Here is a 17,473-nt window from a genome sequence, read left to right as displayed (position 1 = left end):
ATACATTTTTTATTCAAACGCTGAACACTCCCTACCTTTGTACATGTTTTTGGGCACTTGGCACGTGTGGCCGCATCCATTGGAACAGCACTTCTTCACCCCTGAGCATTCATTATCTGCCTCACAGCTTTCCACACAGGCGGCGGCGAACCCGCTGGCCTTCTCTGGGGCCGGGCAGTCTCCTTGTTTCACTGACAGGATGGACTTCAGGAACTCGCAGCTAGTTAGGCATTCATAATGCTTCTTGGGGAAAAGAGGCTGAAACAGAAAAATGGCATGATTGTAAGTGACTTTGACTGAAAAAGAAACATCATGATGTGTACAGAATTTTAAAGAAGGCCTCTCCAAACTGCAATTCTACAGTGTGATCCGGCAAATAACAAATTACAAAAATAAAACACACCCTGTTTTACAGGACGTTTTAGGACCTATCCACAAAGAGAGCTGAAAACTTCACAATTTAATCTAAGAGTAAGTTACCACCATCTATGTATGTGATTATGTTTCGTATTGGTTTACGCACATATAAATTGGACTGATAGAAAATGAAGGCATAGAGTGCACCCCTTACAAAAGTGTGCAGTATTTGTTCACGTACTTACTCCTACACGTCTGAAATGTAAATAATGTCCATTAGTGGAGTTAAGAAAATGAACTAATCTATTATTAATTTCCTCTAACATCGAAACCTCGTCCTACATGCGTCTTACAAACGCTGTGGGTTAGAGCATTTTCTCCACTTTCTGCACAGCTTACCTTACGTCATTCATTTCTAAGTCGGGTTGGGAGCTAAGGGCTAGAAGTGAAAATGCAACGCTATGTGGATACCCAAAAAACTAAAGTGCAACTTTAGTCTACCCAAAGAACATTGCATATCCTTGGACTCATATTTTTACACACACAACTAGAAATTAAGTGCTTAATGTATTCATACACAGATCATATAACAAATGTTTAGTCCACAGTTATGATGACTCAGGCCAGTAGCCAAAGGCTAATGGCCGTATTGAGAAAAGCCAAACATTGCTTACTTGTTGGAACAAATATCCTGCCCAAGCTGGATCAGTGAAACGGGGTCCACTGTGGAATTCCCAAGGTTGTGGTGAACCACTTACAGATGATAAAGAATGAAAGAATGCTAGTTCAAGATTGTCGGACAACTATTGTCATCAAGAACATATCCATCCTGTCCTTGTCTTGCACCAATAACTACCAGTGCATGAGTGGAGTACATTTATGGTGAGATAGGCCTTGGCCATCTAACAAATATATTTCAACCGTATGCCACCATTCCGCACCTCTGTTCAACAAGCGACTGTTTGCCTCAAGACTGTTTGCGACTGTTTCTACAGAAATCCTCATTTAAAGTTTAGAAGGAAGTGAACATCCTCTAATTTCTGGAGAAAACTCTATAGATGAACTATAGTCCAACAGTTGACTAACCTCCACCACCACAGGGTTCGCACTCTAGAGGAAATTCATCTGGCGGATTCTACTCCAAGTTTAGAGTTTCCACCACAAGCTGGTGGATTCACACGTCCTGTCAAACACTTAACGAGGCCTTGCAGACGTGAATCTTGCACATTTGTAGTCCAAGCTACTTGGATTTAGAAGTCTCTTCCTCTTTATCTACAGGCACAGAACACCCATATAAATCTTTGTAGGTTGTTTACAACCTGGCGATTTGCTGCCTACACTTCTATACTTGCAGCCATCAATGTCCTTTTGTGAACTGTGCATATCATGCGTACATTAAAGCTTTTGCTTAAGGTTGACCTGCATTACGTCACAGAAACCTTTATGAATGTGTGTTTATATTTTTTTCAAATGAACATTTTGATTCCGGTGTACAGAAATCGTAAGTCTTGACATTGCTTTATTCAAAACGCCTCACACCACAGGAGACGGATTGGTTGGCTCATCACCCCCAAAAATATCTTGAAATATTTTAATTTCTTTTAAATAGTGAACACACGTTTTCTGAAGTAATAAAACATAGTGCTAGAGAATATAAACTCTCAAAGAAGGACATTGATAAAGCAGCGTTTGATCTTTTTGTGCAGAAATCAAAGGATTTGACATTACTTTGCCGCTAATGCAACAAAACCTGTGCTCTCCATGGGTTAAACCCGAAAGGTTGCTGAGTGTGCAGAGACTGCACAGTGAAAGGCTTTTCTATTCCACAAAAACACAAATTTGCAGCTAGTTAATTAAAACGTTTTACAAGCCCAAGACGCACACTTTTTTTCTGCAGGCCTTTTCTCCACCACTCCTTTCACAGCTCATTCTGAGATTTCAGTAAGTTGCTAAGTGTACTGCTCTTCATTAGGATCCTTTGATGTTCTAAATTTAGCTTCAATTGGACAAATTACTAATCATGGAGGGACGCTAGCTCCTGAGGGAGATCTACAGTGCTCCCCACTCTTTTTCGGGGGGCGTTAATGCAAGGGCACAGACCTAAATATACTTTTTGGAAACAAGATTTGGAATAAAGGCATCAGCTTTACAAGGCTTAAATTGCAACAACAACTTGTTTTAAGCAAAGGCCCAAGCCCAGAAACACTTACAATGTGTGTAGCTGCTTGGACAAACTAGCAACATCGTGGAATGAGATTGCAGGCGTTACCCTCTATCCTGGACAATGGGTACCGCACAGGAAAAACGCCCATTAAGTCCCCATAATTTTGCATTATGATTGTTATGCAAAATTTCCGAAATTACACCTAATTACTCTGTGTGTGCCAGAATTCTAGCACAGGTAACAGCACCAGCGACCAGGAAACGAGCAGCTCTTGTTCACAACATTTGTGTTTTCGGTGCTACTTTGTTTTTTTTTTTTTTTAGCACAAAACGATTCCTCTGTTCATAAATAGAAACAATAACGCATTTCAAGCTTAAATATAGCTCTAAACGCCAGAGGTGTATTTCTTGTAATTTTGCATAATTTTCAGAGAATTTTACACAATTTTTTTTCCTATCACTTTGCACACCAATAGGGTTCTCTGTCTAAAGGAATGATGTGCTACCAAGCTTCCTAGGCTATGCATAGTGGCTTTGTCGGTTAGACAGGGCCTGGCTCAAATGCAATGGTTTGACGGTCACATATACATACAGTGTAGCACAGTTATCAAGGTTTTAATGAAGATTAACTATCCAGCCAAGAGTTATTATTTATCAAAAAATATAAACAGTAACTGACCAATGTAAAACATGTGAATCAAAAAAGGCAACGGAAAAACCCAAATGAATTGCAGTTGCATCCAAAGGCGTTTATGTCACACACAATACATAAATAGTGTTCACAATAACTAACTCATACCAAACACAGGGATCGTAATCCAGAAAAAAAAAACTCTTTAAAAGTTGTTAATGATCTCTAGTTCATTGCATCCCTAAGAACGTTTTAATAACCAAAAGTATAAATTGCAGGAAAAGAAAACAAGATCATAAACTAGTAAAATATCATCTGCTAGTTTTCGAGGTTAAGAATTATTCATGGTTATCAACCCACACAGGCTGTATAGGGGTAATCTTTTCCTAGGTGGGTCTAAATTAGAACGGGTTAATACCTTTGAATACCTGGGGATCAAACTATCAGACACAATGTCCTGGAAAACCCACAATATTTCTACATTACTAAAATGTAACCAGCTGGTGGGCGTCCTTCTAAGGGAGCACTACGCATCAACTACACAACCAATAGCTGCTGCTCTCCAGATCTATAACATGAAGTCCGTCAGCGCAGCACTTCACGGGACTGAACTCTGGGGCTTTGAGGATGTAAAGGAGCTTACCCAAACAGAGAACATGTTCATGAGAAAACTCACCTCCCTGCCCCCGAGTACCCCTTTTCTTCCTTTGCACCTGGATCGGGCCCCCAAACCACTAGCTGCCATAGTTGGTCTTAGACCGTTGCTGTTTTGGAGGAGAATCATGGCAACTCTTAAACTTTCCCCCCTATGCCACTGCGTTTAGGGAGGTTTGTTCTTTGGATACTTCCAATAAGATCCGGTGGTTTAATTCAGTCATGTCATCATTGATTGCCATTGGAATGGGAGACTCATGGTACTCTTCACTCACAGGGCCACCACCGACCAAAGAAAGAGTGAAGTCTTGCTACTCGGAGTGGGTAACCCAGTCTATATCGCGCTCTCTCTCATAGGGAGACTAACTAGTGAGTTTCTGGACTTCAGGCCTACCTGGCTCCTAGAACCCTATCTACCAGCATTTTAGACCTGACCGATAGGAAGCTCTATATGTAATTCAGATTTGGTTCCCTCCCTCTTAAAACTTTTACCAGTAGATGGCAGAATAGGGCCCCTACCAACAAGTCATGCCCCAGCTGCAACCTGTACCAGGAGTCAACCGCCCATGTCTTCTTTGTATGCCCATCCTACACTCCCCTACGCAGGAAATGGCTTACGCCAACCTGCAAAAGGCTTGAGACCCGAGATCACGCTGCAGCCTTGAGGATCTTAAAATCAGACTCTAGTCTGCCCATTGCTATTGCAGTTGCCAAATTCCTCGGGGGAATATGGCGCATTAGAAAGAAACTGGCCAAGACTGCCTATCTCTTATGTCCCCGCAGTCTTACTTGTACTTTCCAGGCCCAATACTGTACCTTGGAACTCTGTTTTGCCGGATTCCTCTTTAATTGTATTGCTTTTTGTGCATTATTTTTTTATTTATTTTAAGCACATTTCTATTTTATGATTTTAATTTATTATTTATTGTGGCGCTCTGTGACTTTTATGGCACTGGATGCCGAAATAAAGTTTTATGATGATACATATATAGGCCCTCATTCCGAGCCTGGCGGGCGGCGGAGGCCGCCCGCCAGGCTTCCCCCCTCCGAAATACCGCTCCGCGGTCGTAAGACCGCGGAGGGTATTCCGAGTTTTCCCCTGGGCTGGCGGGCGGTCTTCACAAGACCGCCCACCAGCCCAGGGGAAAACTCCCTTCCCACGATGACGCCGGCTCGTAATAGAGCCGGCGGAGTGGGAAGGTGCGACGGGTGCAGTTGCACCCGTCGCGTATTTCAGTGTCTGCTTTGCAGACACTGAAATACTTTTAGGGGCCCTCTTACGGGGGCCCCTGCCGTGCCCATGCCATAGGCATGGGCACGGCAGGGGCCCCCAGGGGCCCCGCGACTCCCCCTCCCGCCATCCGGTTCCCGGCGGGAGAACCGCCAGGAACTGGATGGCGGGAGGGGGAGTCGGAATCCCCATGCCGGCGCAGCATGCTGCGCCGGCTTGGAGGATTCCTTTGGGGCAGCGGGAAACCGGCGGGAGACCGCCGGTTTCCCTTCTCTGACCGCGGCTGAGCCGCCGCGGTCAGAATGCCCCGCGGGGCACCGCCGGCCTGTCGGCGGTGCCACCGCGTCCCACGGCCCTGGCGGACTTGTTCCGCCAGGGTCGTAATGACCCCCATAGTGTTCACAATAACTAACTCATACAGAACACTGTGCTGTGTTTGACGGGAGGATCGTAATCCAGTTAAAAAAAACTTCTTAAAAGTTATTAATGATCTCTAGCTCATTGCATCACTAAGAACGTTTTAATAACCAAAACTATAAATTGCAGGAAAAGAAAACAAGGTCATAGACTAGTAAAATTCCGTCTGCTAGTTTTCGAGGTTAAGAATTATGAGACTGGTCTCTTAAGGTTAGGGTATGACTGCGCAAAAAAATAGATATTTCATGACCTGGGATCATGGCGACACCATTTCAATGTCTCCACACCTGGGGGGACAGGTCTCATTATTGAAGGAGTGTTCACAGCAGCTTGACCATAGGGGGCCGCAGAGTGTGCACCCAGAGGCACACACAGATACACCAGTTTCATGCAGGACCCACTTCAAGTTATGTGGATTCAAACTGCACATCAACCAGAAGGACGCTGTATATCTGTGCAGAAAGAGGGCCCTATAGTTAGACTTGGGAATGTTTCTTTCAATACCATGGTCACGGAGGCTAGGTATCGGCTCGTGCTCACACCACAGTGAAAGGATGCAAATGAGTGACAGAAAAGGGCAAGTGAGAAGGTTTAACAATGGTGAAACCACCAAATGACACAAAAATGGAGAATACTGGCTTGGGAAGGGCTCCACTCATCTTACCTTCACTGCAGAATGGGTCATCTTTAAATAGCCCACAGCCAGTCTCTGGTGAGGGGTAAAGTGGTATTATGTGGCACTATGTGTCCAACCCTCCGGACTGACTGTCTGGTGACTTCTACCTAGGCAGGGTCAACAGCAGGGTGTTCTAAAATACCTTTAGTAGATATCCATCTTGCTACCTGACTTGAAAAAACAGCTATGGAGCAGCTCCATAGTTAGGCAACACCTCAGCATAGTCTCTGCAGGTCTGAGTTATGTATGCCTTCAAGGTGCTGGTGACAGGCTTTAGTTCCTAGTCCTTTACAGTTTGGTAGGAGCCCATTGCCGTTTGCCAATACAGAGGACATCGTCCCTCCTCCAAGAGGATGCTGGGTGGAGGAGTCCTAATCCCAGAATGCCATTTAGTGGCTTGCACCAATGTTCCAAGAGGAATATTCATTCTCCAGTCATCTGATGTGGCGGGTACCTTACGAATGCCTTTCCGCCGTGAATGACAACAAAGGAAGGAGGGGATACATAGGAAAGCATAGACAGAAGGAAGTAGTGGTTGATAAGCTGTCTCATATTTGATAATTTTACTGTAGGCAGGAGCCATCCTCCATCTCCCGTTCCCCAGTTACAGTGATCTGATTACATTCCCTGTGTCTCTACGAAAAACCTTGAATGCAACCCAGATAATGGTTATAAACAGTTCCTTTTATTAAAAAATTATAAACATGAAGAGGCCATGTTTACCCAAAGTCAATGAACATTTTTAATGAGGAGTCAAGTCGGAATCACTATTGATACATACATAGTGCATCTACTGAATCCTAAACACAATACACACACTGCCACCAGGCACGACGAGCAGGAAGGTTGAAGGGCGCTATCTTCTTGACACTAGGGGTTGGGAGACCAATTCAGACCAGCTCCTATCATAGGGGATGGTGTCCCTAAACAGCACTAGATTTGTAGTTTACGGGGTCCCTGTGGGCTAGGGGCATTCAGGCTTTACATGAAAGGGACAAATTAAGGCTACCTCTTGAGCACAAGAAAATGTGGTGGGTATGGAATAGCTGTACAGACTGAAATTGACTTTTATTTTAAGAACACGAAGTACCATCTCGTTTTTCATTGTGACTTCAATCAAAGAGGCGCTGCCTGCCCATTAGACTGCTGTATGCAAATTAGTTTTTGTTAATTGATTTTGGGTCTAATTCACAAAGTTATGCCTTGCTTTTTAAACAGATGTGACTTACTTCTGATTCCAACGGACACTTAAGAATTAAAATTAAAAGAAATTGCTCTCAGCGGTCTGAGTTCTTTCAGTGCTCTAAAAATATATGCGAGAGCTAACACATCTTGACTTGCACGTGCACACAAGCCAGGCGCAGCAAATGCCTCGAGACTAACATACCTCACAGAAATCTTGGCAGTGGTTCTTCTTCAAATCCCATGATTCTTTGCACGGCTCCAGACACTAATGAAAGACACGAAAATGGATTATTAGAATGGTGCACCCAACTGAGGTGCTAACATTATTAGACACGTTTTTGTTTTCTTGCAGTTTAATTTGCACTTAATATAATGTAGTCTAAACTTCAGGTAATGCGCCTAAGGGCTTTGTCGGCAGGTTAATTATACAGCTATATTTAAGCAGTCATGACTTGGCAATTACTCCATATGAAACTCTGTCTTTTGGTTTCAAACACTGTATTCTAGGCAGCCGTCGAAGTGCATTAAAAAAAAAGGAAAAAGCCAGGGTCAATGAGCACAGGATGGGGTCTAAGGCACAGACTTAAAGAACAAAATATTGTATAACTATTATGTTGGCGTTTCACCTTCCCTTCAGGCAACTGCATCTAAAATAACGCACACCTTAAATTAAGAATAAATGCAAGTTAAACTAATGAGTGGGGAATGCACTAGCTTGTGTTGTGAAACCTCTATTGGTTAATGCAATCACTACAGACGTCTATGAGTTTAACCTAAATAGCCACAAATTCGAATCCTGGTTGGTGCAGTGGGAATAGTTACTTGTGTATTTTTTGTGCAAGAGGTCCCAGCATCTGTAAGAAAGTACTGTGAATAGGTATGTCATTATTTTAAACATACATAGCACACACAAAATGGGCTTCCAGGAAAGTACAAAAAGATTTAGGTTTCAAGATAAAAAAAAAATAAAGTGCTTCTGAAATAAAAATTTTAGTAATAGGCAGACTGCACTTTATGCAACCATTTTTATACCAGTTCATTAAAAGCACACACTCCACGGCTCAGCTGGTGACACCCGTACAATATCCCTAAAAAATCATCTTTGTTATCATAGAGCTTCAAGTGACTAAGTCAATTAATGCCAACATCGGCTTCCAAGCTTCCTTCACACTTCCAGATTCATTGCAGACATTTCCATTTTTTTCAGGCAGTAGGAACACAGGCAAGGTGGTTAGTATTTCGTTTAGCTGTATTTCTTTCCCTCAGCTTCAGAGCATAGGAGATGCCTTTGCTTCCACTTCAGCTGAGGCATCTCAGCTATCAGAATTGACCAATACAGTTGTCCTTTAACAAAAAGAAATAAGGGAACTGGTGTGTCGTGTGCCACAGATCCAGACTTCCAACTCTGATTCTGAGTCATATTATAAGACAACACCTAATGAACCTTTTGAAGCAGGAAATGACCATGGCCCTCAAAACTGCTGCAATCACATTTGATCACTGGAAGCCTTCTTTATGAATCACTGAGATCTGCGAACCAAAGATGAAGAGTTACATCCCTGTTGCTCTGGATTAACTAGTTTAGGAAGTTGCAACATATTACTTCAACACTATTACAGGGAGTAGATCAATAGATAAACCCTGATCTTTTCCTTGACTTGACATTACTTTCAGTTAGCATGGTAGGAAATTGCTAAGATTGGAGTTAGAAAAGAAATTGTGCCAGTAAAAGTGATAGCAACTCGAAGTAATACATATAGTGCAAGTCCTGGTGAGCTTGATGTAGTGATCACTCAGCTTAATGGGGGCTTGTTGTATCCGTGTTTGTACAATATCCCTTGGTTAGGAGAAAAAAAATTCTAGCACAGAATTCACCTTTCTCAGTCTTTCTACATCAGTTGAGATACCAACATCATGTAAGGTCGTACTACAACCTAAAGTCTCTGCCAACAAACCACTTTTAGTTCACTTTAGTTAGAAAATCAGCAATTATGATACCTCACTCCAAAAGTAGAAAGATAAAATGCTTGTATTCTGGTAAACCCATCCTGAGACGCCCCTTCTAAGAGCAAAATGTTTTGATTCTCAGTGATCTGACCACATTCCTTGTCTCTCAGTGACTGTCTTTGTTTTACACAATTAATCTAACATTCCTAGAACTAGCAATCAGGGCTTACAAATAAAGCAAAAGAACACAAACACACATTGTATGGAGAAGAGTGCTAGCAAATGAAACAACTAACAGCAAAGTCAACAGGTCCGCCTTTAATGTGCTGTTTCCATTCCTTAGTCTGTGGGGCAGACCTAATGGAATAGATAGTGATACTAACAAAGAAAAGCAAGAAAACGACCAATAAATAAACCAAAGTGAAAATCTAAACCTTAAAAGTAAAACCACAGGTATCCACATTGCAATGTAGCACTTCTTAGATTGCAGTCTGGTGTCATTGTTCCATGAAGGTATGGGTATAAACCGTATGAGTCTCCTAATAGAGTTATAAATGATCTTAAAACACAGAGTTCATTATTGTAATTGAGACTGCACCCTAAAGCACAACGGTCAACTTTCATAATTTTATGTGGTGGTGAATAAGTCCTAATAGAAGATAAGCTTGTAAGCTAAGGTTTCAAGAATAAAAAGGCAGCACGGTCTGTTGCCTGCAAGGTGACCCAGACATCTGTGAGTAAAGCAGTGGTTTTCTCTTCCAAACTAGAATGACAGTTCCCAGCATGGCCATTCCAAAGACTTGAAAGGTATACAACAAAAGCAGTGATTCTGTGAGACTTTTGGAATGGCCATCTTGGGGTTCGACCAGGCCCATATGTAAAACAAAAAATAAATTATGTGGCCAAGTTATGGCCAGACTCTTAGGTGAGTCTTGTCAACCACATAATAAATAAAAAAATCTATCTACAAGCGCTCACCTCCATGTGAGGGTGACCAGGGGCACAAAGTGGCAATGGAGATCATAAGGATGCTTCATCAGTGGCCCAGAATGCCTTTACTGTGAGCTGATGGAGAAAGAGTGCACCTCCCAAATGAGCCATATTGTGTAGTGTCCATGTAAAGTAAACAAGCGGCCATCTTGGAAAATGACTTTCCCTAATGAAAACCCTATGTTAATTATTTAAGAATGCACCTTTGACCCCTGGCTGAAAGAGAAACTACATATCTGGACAAATATGTGAGAGGCCGCAGATAAGGGGAGGGCGAACTCCCGGGCCATACATTTCCCTTCTCCTACGGCTAACAGAGCTACACCTGGAGGGAGGGGGAAGGGTCTCCTTTAATAAGGATGTAATCTACGCACTAATTTCATATTATAAGCACCTGTACTTCTCTAGGTTACCCGTGATATTGATGTGCAGAAGACATACCTAGATGAAATTGCGATGGTATGGATTACCCAAGCGCCGCATCAATTCCTGAGGGAACCTATCTCTGGTGAGGAGATAATCCAGGCTATCAGCTCCCTCAACGGCTCCAAAGCCCCAGGCCATGACGGCCTCGCAGGTGCCTTTTTAGAAGACCTGTAGGCACCTGCTGGCCCCATGTTTGTTAGACATGTACTCCAAGACTCTTGATGTTGGACACTTACCGCCCTCACTGCATGAATCAATGATTATGTGCCTGCTAAATGTTGATAACAAGATCCTAACCAAGGTGGTATCTACCAGGCTGTGCCTATCGATGGATCAGATAATCTCGCCTATCTAAACCAGGTTCTTTACCCACAGGTCCACCTACCTCAATCTGCGTACTGTTTTTGCAGTGCTCAACAGAGTCTCCCCGGAGGTGCAGAGAAGACTCACTAGAGAGGCCCTTTGTCCATGTGACATTGCAGAAACTTGGGCTCTCTAGGGGCTTCATCACCATAATCATGCTCCATTACTCTGACCCAGCATCTTGGCTACTGGTAAATAGCTCTATGTCCGAACCTTTTGCCTTTACCAGGGGTACAAGACAGGGCTGCCCCCTATGGCTAGAAATGTTTATAATCGCTATAGATCCCCAGCTCTACCACTTAAAAGAACATCATATGCACCTTAGCCACCAGTTTTGCCTGGGACCCTTACTCATATCATGTATGTGGACAATATATTACTGTTTATCCACAATCCCTCAGATAACCTTGCCCCTGTTGTTCGCAAAATCATTAGAGTTGGTGCTTCTCTAGCCTACATATTAAGTATTAAGTGGGTGAAATCAGAATTATTCTTTCTTACAGACATCACCACACCCGCACCTTGGGTGTTCCCACTCAAGTGGTGCGAAGTCTCCACTAAATATCTGGGTATTGTTTTACACTGGGACAAAGAACAGGTGATGCATCTTAATTATTTCCCTGTCATTCACAAACTTACAGTACAAACTGAATGATGGCTGCATCACTCCCATGGTGGGCCGCATCGCCATTATGAAAAAGGTGGTCCTACTCTGCTTATATTTATTTCTAAACATACCCATACATCTAACCAATTCCTTTTTCCTCACATTAAGAGGATTGCTGTTGAGACTTGTTTGGGCCGGCTGCAGACTACGGATTAAGTAGAACACACTTGTTCTACTCTATGATCAGGGCGAGTTCAGGGTCCCAGATTTCCAAATATATTACTCTGAGCAGTGTCAATTCATATTTCACGGGTATCACCCAGATGGCCACCTTCCACACGCTAAGCTTGAACACGATTAAGCGGGAGTCACCCTACTGAGATCTCTCCTACCACAAGGCCTTAAAATGGACCCTTCCAACACATAGACATTATCCACCATGAGCTTGGCATTGAGGAAGTTCTGCCATATCCTGGGTAATGGCCTCCTGTATTCCTCTGTACTCACTCTGGCATATATTTCATGGCTGCCCTTTACCCCGCATTAAGTGGTCCACCATACGCTGACTTCTCATGAATTGCACGATAGGCAATATTATTCCTGAAGGCCACGTTTTCACACATGCAGATAACAGGTTTGCATATGTATCTATATTGACCATTTTATACTCCGGCGCATACATAGCACCAAGCAGACACGCATTTCCTCGGATTCCCTGGCCCCAGACAATTTCATCCTTTTGACATTATTGATATCAGACACAGAAGAGAACCGATTGGTCTCTAAACTTTACTGTGCATGCATAGCTCTCAAGTATATATGAACGTCAGGGCATCATGGGACCACAACCTGGATCATCCTTCTACAGACAAGGAATGGTACTACTACTGTTCACAGACAAAGCTAGTCTCACCTAATCACCAACATAAACTCCTTCATTTCAAATTCTTACACCGAGCATACACGACCCCCAGCAGCCTGGCCCAAAAAAAAACCATCCTCCCATTGCTCTAAATGCAGAGCACCTGAGGCTGACTTCTCTCATTTGACATGGACGTGCCCACACATCGGCACTTACCAGACTGAAGTGTTCGACTGCCTTTACCGAATGACAGAGAGGAGGTTTGAGCCAGATCCACTCCTGGCGCTTATGAACTATGTAGCAGTATTCGCATATTTAAGCTAAAAGAGAGATGGCATTACACTGGGCAATGGAATCTGCCTCACCATCAAGGCCTGGATAAACAGCATGGTATACTGTGATACGACAAGTGAAGTTTACGCAACTTTAATAGCCTCTACTGAACGGCCGAAACACATCTGGCAATCTCTCTTAAACTATTCACTATCTATTGAACTAGATGACCAAAGATCTTCCGCTGCACACCCCCTTTCCTGAGTGTGATCTACACCACGGTCTCAAAGGCCTTAATTCGTGAAAAAGGGCCCCTTCATAATCCCATACGAGTGGATATACCCTATCCCCACCTGACAACCACAATCTCCTTGTATAATTCTGGGAAATGATTCTACTACCACCCCTTCAACATTACTCTGATGCAATATCCTGAACTGTGTATTGTTTCCACTTTGCGGTTTTCGGGTGTTTATCTACAGTATTTCTTGTCATGGAAAACGATAAATAAATTGTTACACATATTTTAAAGTGCATCATTGAAGTACTGCACTATTTCCCTACATATTCATACAAATGAAGATTAATATTTATCTTTGGTTTACACATGAGAAACGTTTTCACAATAAGATCTGACAAATGTTACACTATATTTACAAAGTCGTACTTATCGTATAGTTTGGTAACATCCATAATGTGTTGTTCTTAGTAGTGGATGCATTTTTTACGATGGTTTCCAGATTCAACAAATACGCCCTGTCAGCTGCTGCTGTTTCTGAAATCAGTGTACCTCATATAATCCAACGGAAGGACTCTGTAGGAGGTGTAAAGACACAACCAATGACCAATGTCATGATGGTGTGAGAGAAATATTCCTCTGGTCTGCTCCATTATGTGACTGACACTGTCTCAAACCAATGGATGATGCAACAACCATATGGTTAAAGGAGGCCGATTTTGAAAAAATAAACATTTGTTAACTTACACTGATTCAAAAATAAGAATAGCTAGACATCCCGGCAGGGTGGATGTAATCCTGAGGCAGCCGAGTATAAACTATGACACTAAGACTATTAAGTAAAATAAAACATATGCAACAAAAAATATCAATCGAATTTAAGAATGACTGTAGGCTAAATCATTTTAAGGCTGCAAGGGTGCTGAGGACAACCTTGAGTATCATTGCAGTCTTTAGGCCTGGTTGATGGTATGAGCTGCTTAAGGGCTGGCTGTGTTACATAATTAAGTCATGAATTGTGGCGATTTGCAAAGGGGTCATTAAATCTCATTCTCTTGGATGATTGACAAGGGAGATGCTTACATTTCTGTTTTCTAGCTCGCATATTGGTGTTCATTAGTTTTAGTAGATTTAGGGCCAGATGTAGCAAAGGTTTTTACCCATTCTGTGTCTATCGGAAAAAGTGTTCGTACATATGGCCCTTAGTGCCAGATTTACAAGGCCCTAGCGGACTCTTAGCACCACACTGGTGTCATTTCTTTACACTAATGTGGCGTTAAGGAGGCTATTCTCCTTTGCCATATTTACAAAGTGGTGCAATGCTGCCATTGTGCAACTTTGTAACCCTTTGCGCCACATTATACCTGCGCTAGTATAATGTATGCAAGGGGGCGTTGCAACACATGCAACCCTTTTTCTGTCATTTTTAATACCTGCTAGAGGCAGGCGCTAAAGTGGCGGGCCCATAGTAGCCTATGGGCCTTCCAAGTGCCTTGCTGCACTAGCGCCATAATTTATGCACTAATCCAGCAAAGCACCACAATAGCATCATAAATTATGGAGCGATTGTGGAAACGTGCGCCATGGTGTTTCCGTATTGTAAATACAGCGCAACCACGGTGTCTTTAGGAGGGGCAGGGGTGGCACAAGATATGTGGCGCATCAGGACCAGTGCACTACTTTCTTGTAGATCTGGCCCTTAGTATTGGTCAAAGTGCCTATACATTTATCAGAGCTGTATATTTCTGCTACCTGTTTATTGTTCAGAAGTGCTCATTAGAATGCAGTACATAACCATGGGTCCGTGGTCTTTGTTGCAATGTTAAGGCAGAAGTAATAAACACTAAATTGAAGAGTTGTGCGAGAAGACAAAAGTTTTCAATGAAGCTGCATGGTAGCGGAGTGTAGTTGAGCATTTCCGTTGTACTACTGAAGTGTGCATTTATAATATCATTTCCAGTGGTGGCTCCTCCGCTAAGGAGGAGGAGCGCGCCCGCTGTTTTGATCAGAAAATAAAATGATAATAACGGGCTGTTATTACAATTTTATTTTTAGCTGAGGCAGCAAGATAGAGCGGGGCTAGGCTGAAGGGAGGAGTGGTTTGTGCACCTTAAGTGCACCTGTCTGTTTGGCCGGCCGTGTTAGGCCCCAAAAAAAACTTCAGTTGAAGTCTGATAATTGTGCTCTAAAACCATAACTATAACAGCCTCTAATGCCACAGTGGCATCACACGTGACAATAACCACGATTAGCCACTTGATGTCCTCCCACAGAGTTAGCATAGATCAGGGCTCTCCAACCTTTTCTGTAATAAGAGCTACTTTTAGTAAATGAAAATCATCCTAAGCTACTAATATTTAGTGTGGTAACAGTGACCTAATCAGACATTGTTAAATTAGTGGCCCTCTCATGCAAGATTACAAGCAGCGTTCACCTCATTTCATCAGGCAAGGTTGCTAGCAGCAATGCGAAAAATGCTTTTTGAATTCGGAATGCCTCTTTATGATTAATACATGACCACCCCCAACAGCAATGTAATAATATTAGTAATAAGACTCCCCAGATAAGCATAATTGAAACGTCAAATAGTACTTTTTCAACTTTGGGATATGTACAATAATTCAACAAAGCAAAAGCTTCTAGTTTAGTAGGCTGGGATGCATATTGGAGAGCTACTTACAGGTAGCTGGAGAGTACCAGTAGCTCATGAGCTTCTCGTTGGAGAAGCCTAGCCTGGAATAATGGCTGCTGATGATCTATTTGCAAGTAGAGATCCTTCCAGACACTGAATGCAGTTGGAAGACTCCAATATAATTATCCACAAATAGGTGTCCTCTTCAAGAATATACAGTGAAGAAAGCTTATTTATAATTCTACTTACAATAGAGATTATTTAAGAGATTAAATGCAATCTAAGTCACCAGTGCCACGGTCAGGGTCTAGATCTCCTCTTGCAGAATAGACAAAGGAGGAGGACAGTTGCATTTGGAGTCACATTTAAATACCTACATTTAGGTACTGATACAAGACTAAACTATCACTGGAAATAACTAAATGGCCTCAGGATAACAGGATTGTTACAAATAGGTTCCTGCAGTTATGAGCATAAGCAAAACACTTATTAAACACATTAGACGCATTTGGCTTCTGAAGTACTATTGTTAACATCTAGGTTAAGGATTTGTTCACAAATAATGTATATCGTTACATACAAATGGAGGACTTCAGTACGCACGTGAAATTCTACAGGTCCCTGCATAGAATATAAACAGCAAAGATGATAAACTTGCGTCATCGGCAAATGTTTTACAAAGTGCAATTTTCTGCTGCTTGAATGATGGCAGACATGAAGCCAATGGGCAAATCATATGTTGTGTCACCTGTGATATTAGCAGTGATGTCACATTTGAACTCATGTGTGAGATCATGAGCATTGAACTGGCGGCCTTCATTGCTGGATAGTTAAACAGAACCGTGGAATTTCAGTGCATTAGGTTTTGTACCATAAGCATGAAGTCCTATTGACAGAAGTTTCCCCCGGAATTGTTATATTTTTAGGATGTTGCTAATTACTGAGCTAAGTAGACATTAGGAACACCCACAGAAGCTTTTTTCAGGGATTTAATATGGATTGCATTTTGGATTCTAGGCAGTTGTCAAACTAAACTTTAATGACTGCCGTGCCGGAATTATACTGTAAATGTGCTTTCTTTGTCTACTGCTAACAACCTCTGGTCATGACCAGTTGGATCTGGTCACAGGGACGAATTCAGTGCTCTTTGTTTATGTCCTGTGCATGCATGCTCGGGGCTCTGAGTACAGGGCTTTGTCTATGACCAGGCAGTGCCTCCTCTTTCCATGAGCACAGCATTTGTCCATGTCCACAAGCCCAGTGCTTACTACCTCTGGTCCAAGAGTCCACTAGACATTCATCTGGGCTATACCCACCAGAATCTGTTTTTTTAGTGTTGTCTTTAGTTTGGCTACTCTTAGTGTATGTGGTATCGTTAGCCTTCGGATTTACAGTATAGGGTGCAAGGTGGAGTCACTGGGAACTCTAGCTGTGGATTGGCAGCAGACTCTTCAGGAGATTGAACATGGACTGCTTGTTTATATGCTATGCTATGATGACTCTGATGACATTGCTTTGATGCTGTTGTTCTTTACAAGAATGCTCTGCTTGTTTATCAATGATCCTTGATGAAGAGTAAGAGTCTTGGAGTAAAGTGATGTATTTAAAGCACTGCCCCTAGTCCTCATGAAGCAAGCAGGGAGGGTACTGAACGCTGGAGAACAAGAAGGAGTGATATATCACAGCATACCCAGCAATTCACAACTCACAGCCCTATCCTCAAGTACAGCTGACTTAGTGGTCTGAGTAGCACAAAACAGCGGATATGTCACCAGTAGTACCCCTAATATATTTTAGCTTTGCACAAATGACCCAGTAGAT

The 17,473-nt window shown here is 42.5% G+C and overlaps 1 protein-coding gene across 1 annotated transcript in view; it reads right to left on the bottom strand.

Annotated features, from left to right (window-relative positions):
- Positions 1–17,473, bottom strand: part of ANOS1 (anosmin 1) — a 425,810-nt gene that overhangs the window by 183,604 nt on the left and 224,733 nt on the right. The window contains exons 3-4 of the mRNA XM_069205001.1: positions 7,517–7,579; positions 36–258 (exon numbers count right to left, since the gene is read on the bottom strand). Of these exons, the coding sequence (XP_069061102.1) occupies positions 36–258; positions 7,517–7,579 (286 nt within the window). The remainder of the gene's footprint in view (positions 1–35; positions 259–7,516; positions 7,580–17,473) is intronic.

Source organism: Pleurodeles waltl, chromosome 8 (genome assembly GCF_031143425.1).
Source record: "Pleurodeles waltl isolate 20211129_DDA chromosome 8, aPleWal1.hap1.20221129, whole genome shotgun sequence".
Taxonomy (NCBI): domain Eukaryota; kingdom Metazoa; phylum Chordata; class Amphibia; order Caudata; family Salamandridae; genus Pleurodeles; species Pleurodeles waltl.
The sequence above is the reverse complement of the archived record's forward strand: the minus strand, read 5'-3'. Positions and strand labels throughout refer to the sequence as shown.